Source organism: Microcebus murinus, chromosome 3, assembly GCF_040939455.1.
Source record: "Microcebus murinus isolate Inina chromosome 3, M.murinus_Inina_mat1.0, whole genome shotgun sequence".
Lineage (NCBI taxonomy): Eukaryota > Metazoa > Chordata > Mammalia > Primates > Cheirogaleidae > Microcebus > Microcebus murinus.
In genome coordinates this window covers 87,736,175-87,750,990 of record NC_134106.1, presented here as the reverse complement: position 1 = coordinate 87,750,990, position 14,816 = coordinate 87,736,175, and the positions used below count along the sequence as shown (strand labels likewise).

General features: G+C 40.1%; 1 protein-coding gene across 1 annotated transcript in view; it reads left to right on the top strand.

Annotated features, from left to right (window-relative positions):
- The window catches only part of CLNK (cytokine dependent hematopoietic cell linker), a 104,975-nt gene that overhangs the window by 27,875 nt on the left and 62,284 nt on the right, over nt 1-14,816 (top strand). Inside the window, exons 6-7 of the mRNA XM_076000455.1 lie at nt 2,613-2,757; nt 3,988-4,094. Coding sequence (XP_075856570.1) covers nt 2,613-2,757; nt 3,988-4,094 — 252 coding nt within the window. The remainder of the gene's footprint in view (nt 1-2,612; nt 2,758-3,987; nt 4,095-14,816) is intronic.

Here is a 14,816-nt window from a genome sequence, read left to right as displayed (position 1 = left end):
AGATAGATAGATAGAATCTGCCTATTAACTCATTGTTTCTTATTATTTGAGGTACCTCTTTAAAATTATAACTAAAGCTATGGACCCTTACTCAGGAACACACAACTTGCCAAAATAAATTAGAGAACTAGAATATTGCAGAACTAGAAATTAAACTCAGAAAGGTTTAATTCCAGGCCCCTCCACTATAATAGAATCACCTCATCAATTTTCTGCTTATACAGTTAAATGAAGTACATAAAGTACTTAGCATATACTAAGTACAATTGGACCTCTGTATCCACAGGTTTTGTATTTGTGGATGCAAACCTCCTCAGTTTGAAAATGTTCAAAAAAATAATAATAAAACATAACAACACAATAATAATAATACAAATAAAAAATATAGTACAACAATTATTTACATAGCATTTACATTGCATTAGGCATTATAAGTAATCTATGATTTAAAATTTACAGGAGGATGTAAATAGGTTATGTGCAGATACTATGCCATTTTATACCAGGGACTTGAGCATCTGCAGGTCTTGGTATCCTCAGGGGTCTTGGACCCAAACCCCTGCAGATACTGAGGGAGAACTGTACTTTACAAATGTTAGAGGAACTTTAAGAGGAGGAGAGGAAAGTAGGGTTAGTAGACAGTTTTACCACCTCCCCTGATGTTCTTTAATGGTAGCAGTTATAGCAGTAGCAGTCATGGCAATATTTACAGCTAACATTTACTGAGTATTTATCATCAGGCATTTTACTCAAAATTTTACATGCATTGTCTCATTTAAGACACTTCTTGTTGCCAAAGTCACTCTATAGCTATATGTGATTGTATTCATTTAGTGTTATATGCAGCCATTTAATTCATAAATAAGTTTGAAGTGATCCCCAATAAATATACCTCTATGACAAGACAAAGTACAACATTAATTAAAAAAATTAAATCACACACATGGAAATAATTAATCCCTAAAGGTAGTTAAAATCTATTACTTTATGCACTTATTCATCTATTTTCTAAGTATATCCTAAAAATCTATCATGTACAAACAGCAACAACACAGGTATAGTTAAGGCAATAAATCAACAACTTTGACTGTGGGGCAAGAGTAGTATCTGAGGCAGGCCCAAGAGGGGATTAGCTACTTCTACCCATGGAGCCAGGTCCCTAAGACAGGGGTCACCACAGAGGATAAGGAAATTGATAGGCAACAGAGAGAAATAAAAGAATACACAGAGACTAAGGTATAGTTTATAGTTATATATATAAAGATCAAATATAACACAGTGGGGAGCACCTAGGGGACTGGTAGATCTCCATAACCACCAGCACTATGGTCAGATTCATACGGGTTTTTATAATCACAGACATCAATTACCAGTTGTCAGGGTAACATATTTGCATATCAGGGAATGCAGTTGCTAGGTGATACAGGTAGTGGGTTAGGGTCAAAAGTCCTCTCAAGGGGAGGACTAATTTCTCTAGGTGAGCAAACAGGTACAAAATCTTTCAGGGGCTAACTTCTAAAGAGGTAGTAGTTGTCAATTAACAAAGTAAAACAAAAGAGGTATAGTGACTCTATATATATTTTTTTTATTAGTTATGGTGAACTTAAAGGTAGACAAACAGGAGAGAGCAGGAAGCCCTTCTCTAATAAAATAGGTTGTTTATAACCACCAGGACGGTTCTCTGGGCAAAGTGCATTCATTGTCTCCGGCTCCCATCCTGTGGGCCATAATTGTCTTGTCTTGTCTTTCAAGACACAGGGAAGCTCACAGATTTTGAGATACCAGGAAGCCTTTCTGGAAAACATCCCCACCGGAGATTTGAGAGCTCTCCCATAATAGCAGCTTCTAATAAGTGAACCATTGTGTCCACACATTCCTTCAGGGAAAAACCCTACAAACTCCTTTTTCTGTCTTTAATATAGTAATATTGGGTTATACAATAGAATAATGGACTTATGAGCCACATTTCATTAATTCCTCAATCATATTTCCCCAACATTTGACTTCAAATTTTCAGCTATTGATGATAAAAAAACAAAACAAAACAGAAAAAACCCTGCGAGTCCAAAGAAAGAGTTCAAGTGCTGCCCACAACCACATAGCCCGAGCTCAGGCTCCCTCTGTTCACCATTGCACTTGCTGTGGTTTGACTGTGTCCCCCAAATGTCATGCGCTGGAAATTTAACCCCCAAATTCTTATGTTGATGGCATTTGGAGGCAGGATCTTTGTTGGTAATTAGCATTAGATAAGGTCATCAAGGTGGGGCCCTCATGATGGGATTGGTGACTTTATAAGGAGAGGAAGACAGCCCTAAGCTGGCATGCTCTTGCCAATTTTAAAGCTGGCTAGTTAGTAACCTCAATTACATTTGCACTGTCCTTTCACAGCAGTACCTAGATTAACGTTTGACTCAATAATCAGGAATGGAAGTATTGGTGGACATCTTTAGAACTCTGCCGAGCACAAGAGTTAAACCACAGACCCCAGACTCTGAAATCTTTACCTTGCAGCTAAGAAAACCTACATCACTCCCTTAGCTAGCACTGTAGCCTGTAATCTTTGTCAACATCGTATCTTCCTTTAACTCACTTGAATGTTCCTGCCTACTTAGGAAAGAAACTTTGCTGCAATCCTGGATGGAACAAAAGGCCACAGTGATGATGATGACTATGAAGACCCTGAGCTTCAGATGGTCGAGGCGTGGCAAACGATAAAAATTTTACCAGCCCGGCCTATAAAGGAATCTGAGTATGCAGGTAACACTCAGGGGTCTGCCTAAAATCCAAAGACGCATATCCATGCTGCCATATTGCATAGTAATTAAAGGTGCAGTTTCTGAATTAAACAACCCTAGGTTAAAATTCTTCTTCCAAGGCTTACTAATTGTGTGATCTTAAGCAAGTTTCTAAAACTCACTTTCTCTATCTGAAAATGGGGTTCATAATAATAGAACTTACCCCAGAGAGCTCTTTTGAAGTTTATGTGAAAGACGTATGTTGAGTTCTAGCCAGAGGACCTGGTACAGAGTCAGAGGTCTATAACTCTTAGCTAATATTATCATGATGATACTTTTCTTGAGGAACAACTAATGAACATGGCACAAGGTGGAAAAGATGTATTTGGGCAATAAGGGAAATGTTAAGATGGAGTTTGCATATGGGGGAGTAGAGTGGAAGAAAAGACTTTGTAACTTGGTTGATTCGTTTTGCAGGTAGCCATCCCATAAGCAGTACCAGGGCATGGCAGTAAAGCCACGCTTGTTAGGAGTAAAGAAGACCTAATTTCATAGTCACCTTTGTCTCTTTCTAAATGGTGCACATAGGGCAGCTTTAGTAAGTTCTCTGAACTTTAGATATGACATACCATTGCAAGGGAAAAGAGGAAGCATTCATGATTTCTGAGGGCTTGACCGCTGAAATGAATCTATAAAAGTTTCTTTGGAGAGAATCCTCTTGTAAATAATCATGGCATTCCTTTGTTCATTTATTCAACAAGCATTTACTAAGTATTTACTCTGTGTCAGTTAGATTGATCAGGGGACACAAAGACAAACAAAGCACAACCCATGCCCTCAGGAAGGTCACAATCTAGTCGTAAAAACAGACAGATCAAATGTGATAGAATAGAATATATTAAGTGCTTAATGTAGAAAGGGGAGCCTTGGAGAGGTATAGGTAGGAGATACATAGGAAATTTTTAAAGGATGTGAAATAGCACAAATATTGAAGGATTAGTAGAATTTCTTAGGTGGATAAGAAAATGAAAGGTGTTCAAGTCCAGACTTTGGCATTTATTTGTGTAAGCCAAGAGGAGTAATTTCTCCTCTTCACGCCTCAGTCTCCTCATCTGTTAAGTGGAAGTGTAATTATCTGCCTCATGCCTACATTGTGATGATTTAATGAGTCTATAAATATCCAGATATTTTGTAAATTATAATGTGCTGAGTCCACATAAAGTATGACTTTAATATTTTTCTGTTTGCACAGATACACGCTATTTCAAGAGTGTGATAGACACTCCCCTTCCGTCAGAAGCCAAGACCTCTAGCCCCACTGGGGAGCAAAGCTGGAGCATGCAGATGAGACTGAAAGAAGTGAGTAAAGGCTGGACCCTGGGAAGCAAACAAGCGTAGGGCACTTCCCAACCGACTGGGAGCTGCCTCATCTCTTGTTCCCTAAGGCACCTCTTTAGGTTAGGAGCAGGTCAAGCTTACTGGGAGAGGAGCTGACTCCTAAGACTGGTGGGATCATGGTCCTACTGAATAAGCATCTAGCAGAGAGGAGAATTAACATTTGTTAAAGATTTACTATGAGCCAAGCAACAGGTTAAGGACTTTAATCTGATGCTCATTGCGTTCTCCAGAATCAGAGTTTGAACTCAAGTGTTTCTGATTATAATACACCATTTTATCGTGATATATTGGCCAGCTTCTCAGCCCAACATTGCCAACTGTGAACGGGGTGATAGTAAGTAAGTCACACAACCTTTCTGAGCCTCTTTGTAACTTCATCCACAAAACAGAAATACAAATCTCTACCATGCTTATATCCAAAGGCTGTTTGGAGGCCACAAAAAGATAATTTTATGAAAATATCTTGTAAATTCAAATGCTCTAAGCATATATATAGAATTTTATTTATAGTAAAACATTTGCTAACATTTAATTTTCTTAATGCAGAAATGCATAAAATACAAATTTAATCACCCTTGGGATTGCAAACTTATTGGTCATAACACTTTGATGTATTTCATGGTGCATTTTATTATTGGTCTGTCTGTTTCATGAGAGAAGGGAATTGTGTGTTCGCTGACCTGTCCCCAGAGTCCATAATTGTGTCTGATTCTAGCAGGCACCAAAGACATATTTCTTGAATAAATTTATTGAGTGGATGTTGGCGTGTTTAGCTTGGTGCCTATATAAAGAGGACGTGTTCAATATTTCATCCCTCATCTTACTCGCTCAATCTTTATCAGAAATATTGTGTGTAATATTTTCTAAGCAAATATATGTTATGGAGGGTATCCTTGTTTAGTATATATCTGGTTTTCTTTTCTTTTAACATTAAGTTCTGCTTATAAAATACTTTCCAATGTGATAAACAAACATGCATAAGTGTAACTTTTTATAGAGAAAGCATACTCCATTGTGAGATTTTTATTTATTTTACTAAACCATTTAGTGGAAACATTTTAAAGGCTTTTAGTATATACTGTGAAATTTTCCTTCTCAAAAATTGTTTCCATTTACATTCACAGAAGTTTTATATGGGAATGTCCACCTCATAGACATCTCACCAAAAATAGCTATTATTTTTTTAAATCATAATTTAAAAAAATATATATTTTGTTGTTCTTTTATTCGTCTGAACCACACTTATTAGCAAGGTGAACATACTTTTGAATATTCAAATTTCTTCCTTGTGCATTACATGTTCACTTTGTTTATCTACTTAATCTGAGTGCTTTTGTTAATTTTTATTTATTTATTTATTTTTTATTTCAGCATATTATTGGGGTACAGATTTTAAGGTTTCAATAAATGCCCATTTTCCTCCCTCCCCCCACAAGTCTGAGTCTCCAGCATGACCATCCCCCAGATGGTGCACATCTCACTCATTATATATGTATATACCCGCAGCCCTCCCCCCTCCCACCTGCTCAATAACCTATTACTATAGTATCTATGTGACAACTTAGGTGCTGTTCAGTTAATACCAATTTGCTGGTGAGTATATGTGGTGCTTGTTTTTCCATTCTTGGGAAACTTCACTTAATAGTATGGGTTCCAGCTCTAACCAGGAAAATATAAGATGTGCTATATCACCATTGTTTCTTAGAGCTGAATAGTACTCCATGGTATACATATACCACATTTTATTAATCCATTCTTGGATTGATGGGCACTTGGGCTGTTTCCACAGCCTTGCAATTATGAATTGTGCTGCTATAAACATTCGAGTGCAGGTGTCTTTTTTGTAGAGTGTCATTGGATCTTTGGGGCAGATGCCCAGCAATGGGATTGCTGGATCAAATGGTAGATTCACTTGTATCGCTTTAAGGTTATCTCCATATTGCTTTCCACAGAGGTTGAACTAGTTTGCAGTCCCACCAGCAGTGTAGGAGTGTTCCTCTCTCTCCGCATCCACGCCAGCATTTATTGTTCGGAGACTTTTTGATAAAGGCCATTCTCACTGGAGTTAAGTGATATCTCATTGTGGTTTTGATTTGCATTTCACTGATTAGAGATGTTGGGCATTTTTTCATATGTTTGTTGGCCATTCTTCTGTCTTCTTTAGAAAAGTTTCTGTTCAAGTCCTTTGCCCATTTTTTAATGAGGTTATTTGATTTTTTCTTCCTGATTTTCGTGAGTTCTAAGTATATTCTAGTTATCAGTCCCTTATCGGATGCATAGAATGCAAAAATTTTCTCCCATTCTGTAGGTTGTCTGTTTACTTTCATGACTATTTCTTTGGCTGTGCAGAAGCTTTGTAGTTTGATCATGTCCCATTTATTTATTTTTGTTGCTGCTGTGATTGCCTTTGGGGACTTCTTCATAAACTCTTTGCCTAGGCCGATGTCTAGGAGAGTGTTTCCAACTTTTTCCTCTAGAATTCTAATAGTTTCATATCTTAGGTTTAAGTCTGTTATCCAGCGTGAGTTGATTTTTGTGAGAGGTGAAAGGTGTGGGTCCTGCTTTAGCCTTCTACAGGTGGCTATCCAGTTTTCCCAGCACCATTTATTGAAAAGGGATTCTTTTCCCCAGCGTATGTTTTTGTCTGCTTTGTCAAAGATTAGATAGCTATATGAGGATGGTTTTATATCAGGATTCTCACATCTGTTCCACTGGTCCATATTCCTATTTTTGTGCCAATACCATATTGATTTAATTACTACAGCTTTGTAGTATAGTTAGATATCTGGCATATTAATGCCTCCCATTTTGTTTTTGTTGCCTAGAATTGCTCTTGATATTCGGGGTCTTCTTTGGTTCCATACGAAGCGTAAAATTATTTTTTCTATATCTGTGAAGAATGCTGATGGGATTTTAATAGGTATTGCATTGAATCTGTAGATCAGTTTGGGTAGTATAGACATTTTGATGATGTTGAGTCTGCCGATCCACGAGCATGGTTTGGATTTCCACCTGTTTACATCCTCTGCTATTTCCTTCCTCAGTGTTTCATAGATCTCCCTGTAGAGGTCTTTTACCTCCTTGGTTAAGTATATTCCTAGGTACTTTAATTTCTTTGTTGCTATTGTGAAGGGAATTGAGTCTTTGATTTGGTTCTCAATTAGATTGTTGTTGGCGTATATGAATGCCTCTGATTTCCGTGTATTGATTTTGTATCCTGAGACTTTACTAAATTCATTGATCAGTTCCAGGAGTTTCTTGGTTGAATCTTGGGGTTTTCTAGATATAATATCATATCATCAGCAAACAGTGAAAGTTTGATCTCTTCTGCCCCTATTTGGATACCTTTAATTCCATTTTCCTGTCTGATTGCTGTAGCCAAGACTTCCAGCACTATGTTGAACAGAAGTGGAGATAGTGGGCAGCCTTGTCTGGTTCCAGTTCTAAGTGGGAATGATTTCAATTTTTCCTCATTCAGTATGATGTTGGCTATGGGTCTGTCATATATGGCTTGTATCATTTTTAGGTATGTCCCTTCTATGTCTATTTTCTTAAGTGTCCTTATCATGAAAGGGTGTTGAATTTTGTCAAAAGCTTTTTCTGCATCTATTGAAAGAATCATGTGGTCTTTGTTTTTGCTTCTGTTTACGTGGTGAATTGCATTTATAGATTTACATATGTTGAACCATCCCTGCATCCCTGGGATGAAGCCCACTTGGTCGTGATGGATTATTTTTTTGATAAGCGTCTGGATTTGGTTAGCTAAGATTTTGTTGAAAATTTTTGCATCTATATTCATTAGGGATATTGGTCTGTAGTTTTCTTTTTTTGTTGCATCCTTTCCTGGTTTTGGTATCAGAGTAATATTCACTTCATAAAAGGTGTCGGGGAGGTTTCCATTCTTCTCGATGTTGTGGAATAGTTTCTGCAAGATAAGTACTAGTTCTTCTTTGTAAGTGTGGTAAAATTCGGGTGTGAAACCATCTGGACCGGGATTTTTCTTTTTAGGGAGATTTTAAATTGCTGTTTCTATTTCAGCACTAGAGATTGGTCTATTCAGGGAATCTATTTCTTCCTGGTTGAGCCTAGGGAGGCTGTGTGTTTCTAGAACTTTGTCCATTTCCTCCACATTTTCCAGTTTGTGTGCATAAAGATTTTTGTAGTATTCATAAATTATATCTTGTATCTCTTTGGGATCAGTTGTGATATCTCCTTTTTTGTTCCTGATGGAGCTTATTAGAGATTTCTCTTTGCTGCTTTTCGTTAGCTTAGCCAATGGTGTGTCAATTTTGTTTATTTTTTCAAAGAACCAACTTTTTGTTTTATTAATCTCCTGAATAGCATCCCTGTTTTCAATTTTGTTTAGCTCTGATTTGATCTTGTTGATTTCACTTCTTCTGCTGGGTTTGGGGTTGGTCTGTTCTTCTTTTTCCAGCTCTTTGAGTCGTTTCGTTAGATTGTCTATTTGTGATCTTTTTGTCTTTTGGTTATAAGCATTTATGGAGATAAACTTTCCTCTCAGAACTGCTTTAGCTGTGTCCCAGAGTATTTGATAACTTGTCTCTCCATTGTCGTTTGCTTCATAGAATTTTTTTATTTCCGTCTTGATTTCTTCATTTATGAAGTAATCATTAATAGGAGGTTGTTTAATTTCCATGTTTTTGTGTAGAAATGTGAGTTTCTGTTAGGGTTGATTTCTAGTTTTATTCCACTGTGATCTGAGAAGGTACATGGTATGATTTCTATTTTTTTAAATTTTTTGAGATTTACTTTGTGTCCTAGGATATGGTCAATCTTAGAGAATGTCCCGTGAGCTGATGTGAAGAATGTATATTCAGTAGATTTGGGGTAGAATGTCCTGTAGATGTCAGTCAGACCCAATTGTTTCAGGGTTTTGTTTAAGTCCATTATTTCTTTATTAATTTTCTGTTTGTAGGATCTGTCTTGAGCCTTCAGTGGGTGTGTTGAAATCTCCATTGATTATGTAGTTGCTATTAATCCATTTGCTTAGATCCAGTAAGGTTTGCTTTATGAAACTGGGTGCCCCTAAGTTGGGTGCATATATATTTAAAATTGTTATCTCTTTCTTGTTGAAGTGTGCCCTTCACCATTATATAATGACCCTCTTTGTCTTTCACTTTAGTTTAAAAACTAAATTGTCTGAAATTAGAACTGCCACACTAGCCTTCTTTTGGCTTCCACTTGCCTGGAATACTGATCTCCACCCTTTTACTTTTAATCTATATGCATCCTTGCAGTTTAGATGTTTTCCTGAAGACAGCATATACTTGGCCTATATTTTCTTATCCATTCAGCCAGCCTATGTCTCTTGAGTGGAGAGTTTAAGCCATTCACATTTATTGAGAGAACTGATAGGTAAGGTAGATTACTGTTCATTCTGTTGGGCTGGATGTTGTTACTTTGATTTCTCTCTTGAGCCATTGTAATATCTGGCCTTTAATCTTTGGGTTTTGGTTGTTTTTATATTCGTGAGTTTTTATTACAGTGTTCCGTGCGTAACACTGTTTTGAGTACTTCTTGTAGGGCTGGTCTTGTCTTGGTGAATTCTCTGAGACTTTGCTTGTTTGAGAATGTCTTTATTTCTCCTTCATATATGAAGCTTAGTTTTGCAGGGAATAGGATTCTAGGCTGGGCATTATTTTGTTTCAGAAGAGTGAGAATGGGGCCCCAGTCTCTCCTTGCTTGTATAGTCTCATTAGAGAAGTCTGGTGTTATGCGAATTGGCTTTCCCTTGTATGTCACTTGCTTCTTTCATCTTATAGCTCTTAGAAGGGCCTCTTTAGTTGATATTTTGGTCAGTCTGATGACTGCATGTTGTGACATCTTCCTGTTTGTATTGAATCTCACAGGGGTCCTCTTAGCTTCTTGAACTTGTATATCAAGATTTTGAGCAAGGCCTGGAAAATTTTCCTCTATTATATCTTCAAATAGCTTGTCCAACCCTTGAGTGTTGTCTTCTTCCCCCTCTGGTAAACCTATGACCCTCACATTAGGTTTCTTCACATAATCCCACAGGTCTTGTAGGCTTTGCTCTTTTCTCTTGTTTCTCTGCTCTATCTCTGTGACGGATTTATTTAGTTGGAGGGTGTTATCTTCAAGCTCTGAGATTCTTCCTTCTGTTTGATCTACCCTGTTCTTGAGACTTTCCACTGTATTTTGTAGTTCCCTGATTTGATTCTTCATTTCCAGGAGTTTGGTTAAACTTTTCTTCATTGTGTCTATTTCTTTAGTGAACTTTTGTTCTAGGTCCTGGAGGCTTTTTGTGGTTTCTTTGTGTTGGTTATTGAGTTGTTGTTGCAGGTCGGTGAGTGTTCTTATGATCCACATACGAAATTCCTCTTCTGTCATTTTGGTTGCCTGATTTTGGTTGGTGTCCATTTCTAGGGGCTGGTGCTCCTCTTTGGGGGTGTGTTTTCCATTTGGTTCTTCATATTTCCTGAGTTCCTTTGCTGATTTCTTCCCATGTCAATCAGTTGTTGTTTCTTTCCTTTAGGTTTTTGTTTGGGTATTCACATGCCTTGTTTAGTTTCAGAGCTGTTAGGTGGTGTCTGTGGGTGAGATTCGACCACTCCCTGTATAATGAGTCAGTGGGTGCCCTGAAAAGGCTGTGCAGGATGCCGTCCCTGTCAGTAGGTGGCGCTTGCTTGGAGGAACAGGCTATGCTATTGTTTTTGTGTCCTGTTATCAGCTCTTGTTCTGGGCAGAGCTGGGTTGGGTAAGCCTGCCTTCAGGTACCTCCAATGCCGTTAGCAGGGGTCAAAGTTCTGTTCTCTGCTTCCAGGAAAAACTGTCAGGGCGGGGCTGGAATGGCCTGCTCAGCCAGAAAGTCTTCTTGTGGGGGTGGGGCTGTCTGAGCTCTGCAGTCTGGAGCGGGCCTGGCTTCTTTCCACCCTCCCCAATTCCGCAGCTACTCCTGGGCCTCTGCCAGCAGGCCAGACCACACGCCACCAGGCCTCCCCGGATTGTGATGCTTGCAGGGAGGTTCCCTGTGCAGAAACGCCACCTGGGCTGGGCTTACGGCCTCCTTTTGGGAGGAGGGTTGCCCTCTAGTATGTTGATCTGCCCCTGATGCCACACACACCTCAGTAGGCTGTTCACATATATCCCTTCTGTGTCCCGGGCAATGCTAGACCTGGGTGCACGGGATCTGGTCTGCAGGTCCGACCTCTGGGTCCCAGAGTTCAAACTGTATCCCCACCAGGGAGAGGAGTGCCAGTCCCAATTCATCCACAGGGAGCCCAAGCTGGGTCTATGTCTCTCAGCCTCTGAGTCTGCACCGTTCTCCTGGGAACACCGTGCCAGCAGCACCTGTGAGGGCTGGCGGGTAGGGAGCTCACAGTCTGAGTTCCCCTGAGTCAGCTGTAGGGTCCCAAAAGGGAAGGTCCCGCTCTCTGGAGGTGGGTCCGGCTGGTGGCTGTATTGTCTCTCTGGGCAGCCGCAGGTAGGGTCAGGGGAGGGGAAGAGGAGGCAATATGGCGCCTGCCACGCGGCTCAGGTCTGTGCACACAGAGGTGCCAGGAGGGAGTTGGGAGCCTGGTGCCGCGTCGCTACAGGCTCACCGCTAGCTGACGGCGGCCATCTCTGGGCTGGTGTCCGCAGGTCTCTCCACCCACTGGGGAGCCCACCAGCAGTCCCAGATGCAGGGGAGGGGAAAGGGCAAAGCCACCTACCCTTGCCGCTGGTCTGCAGGCTGCTCCGGCGGTCTCAGCTTCCAGTTCTCCTTCGCAGCCTCCTCCCGTGGAGTCCCCCCCGGGGTCTCAGGTACCCCTCCTTCCAGCCCTCATCCGCTGTATGCTCGTCTTCTTGCTTCTTTTTTCTAATTTCTGCTAGAATCTGTCTTTTTTGCAGAGACACTCTGTCTGGTGGTGTTTTTTTGTCCGCCATCTTGATCCTCCCCCCTGCTTTTGTTAATTTGCATAAGAAAAGGAAGCTACAAATTTTACCAAGCAATTCCATTTTCGCACAATATTTCCAATAGAGATTGAGAAAGTTAGACGAGTGATGAAATATTGAACACTTCCCTTTTATATAGGCACCAAGCTAAACACGCCAATCATCCACTCAGCAAATGTATTCAAGAGATATGTCTTTGGTGCCTGCTAGAATCAGACACAATTATAGACTCTGGGGACATGTCAGTGAATAACCAATTTCCTTCTCTCGTGAAACATATAGATCAATGATAAATAAGTAAATAGCAGACACACAATATGGCAAGGATTAGTGGTTTGGAAAAATAATTAATGCAGGATAAGAGAAGTCAAGAAAAAATTTTCTCAATAAAGATTGCGTTGAATGAATGAATGACATTTAATCCTTAAAATAGTCTTGCAAGAAGAACATTATAATTCTCATTTTAACAGCTCCAACTTAAGTAACTCTGTGCCTTTAGGCCAGTTACTCGCCCTCTCTGAAACTTCATTTTCTTACCTATAAAATCTTGTGATGCTACAGAGAGAGCACCGTGCCTAGCACAAAGCAGTCAGTCAGTAGGTGACATCTCTATGAGGACAAGGACTACTTTAGCCCCAGCACCTAGTTCCTTTATGTAAGAGGTTCTCAGTAGATACTGGTTAAATGGATGGAAATGAACATCCTGGAGGACATTTAGGGGATTAAAAGAAAAAGAAAATGAATAAACTTTCGATTATTTTAACTCTATTTAAAAAAATAAATAGTTGTTTAATAGGAAATGAGACAGTCTTTCCCCAGTTCAACTTCTGTTCACAAGGAACACTTCTTCGGTCTGCCTTTTAAAATTCTCCTACTTTTCTATTCCTACTTGCTGCTATCACTAAGATCTGCAACTGGGAAAGCCCAACCAGGGACTGTCTCAAAAGGAAGAGGACATTTCAGCATACTAACCATTAGAGTAGGAAGCATGCTCAGGGAACAACAAGAATTGCAGAGTGATTGAACCAGTGGGTGAAGATGCCACACGTTCTGGTCTGGTTATGCAGGAGTTGAGAATGCTTAGCTAAAAAGTTGGGCTTTCCTTTCCCTAAAAATCACTGATAATCCTCTTTTACATATACATAAGCCTTCATAAATAGAAATTTTTTAGGAAGGATAATTCTCATTTGAGTTTTTAAAAACAACTATGCCAGCATTCAAGCTTCTATTCTCATTACTTTATATTCCTTCATATTGTCTTTGTAGCTTCCTGTCGAAACAAATTTCTTCCTTTAGCTAGTTCACTTTGCAAATGGAACTACAGTCTCTGTATACTAAGTCCAGTAAAATCACGTGAGAAAAAGGATTTGGAAGGCACAAGCAAAATTTTGGCGAGGAGAGAAAGTTGTCTTATAAATAATTAAACAAAGCCTTGGCCTCAATTTAGATTAAGAGGGAGGTTGTACTTGTGTAATCAGTATTTGAATAATCAAGTTTTTATGGCAAGCAGATTATCTCTTTGGTTATAACCCCATTCTCAGGAGTTGCTTCTTACTAGCTCTCTGTGTTTATGTTGAGGTAAAACTATCTGTGAAATGGATCTTCAATAGTCCTTACAGAGGCTAGTTCATTTCTAGACCCCTTAGACTGGTTACAAGTGTCTTGCCCTAAACCACTGTTCATCCTTCCATTTATTGAGCATTTAGTGTATACTGAGCACTGTGCTGAACAATGGGGGTAAACAGTGCCCACAGTCTAATGGAGGTGGCAGTGACCCTGATTGGCGGCTTGATGCATTCCCATGTGTGAGATGGAGGTGAGCACAGGGTACAAAAGGACACCAAGCTACATGGCTGTGCCTAGCTAGCAGCTTTGGGAAACTACTGGAAAAAAGCTATGCAGAGCTATAACACATTGCATTGTAAATGGTGGTTCTTAACGTGGGGAAGATTTTGCCCCGCACAGCACCTCTGGCAAAGTCTGGAGATATTTTTGGCTGTCATGACCAGATAAGTGCTGCCGGCATCTAGTGGGTGCAAGACATGATGTTGCTAAACACCTTATGAGCCACAGGGCAGCGCCTCACATCAAAGCGTTATCCAACTTCTGATGGCAATAGTGCCATGATTGAGAAACCTGTGTTATAATCCACACGCATGTATGTCTCAGTCTTCCTTTAGAACCCAAACTTTTATTCTTCTTTGTTCCCTTATAATCGAGGATTGCTGCAAGTACCTGGTAAACACAAATAAGTATTTGTTTGGTATAAATTGGGAATAGCTCCAGGGGAGGGTCAGAAAATACTCCTGGGCCTGGGATCCTCTACTAATACCTACTGCTGGAGAAGATGCCAAAAACTCTCTTGTGCAAAAGATCCACCAAAGACACAAAGCAGAATCTGGCTGCCAAAGGGAAAAAGAGCAAGGAAGCCCCAACCCTATGACCCTAAGCATGCAAGGCCCACCTGCAATGGGGACAACAGGGAACCTCTCCTGCCTCCATGATGAGGCTAGCAATGGAGAGGGGCAAGAGCACTGGAGGATCCCACTGAGGGGTGGGCCACACGGAAGACTAACAGGCGGGAATGCAACCAGAACACTGAAAAACCTTCCAGTATCACAGTCCCCACAAGGTCACCCTGGGGCAGTTGGAAGCTGATGGTACGATGAAGAAGACCATGGCCACAACCCAAAATCCAACCAGTGCTCAGCACCTGAGCAGACTGACCAGCAGAAGAAGGGCCCTGCCCTTTCCAGGCTTAAATACTGC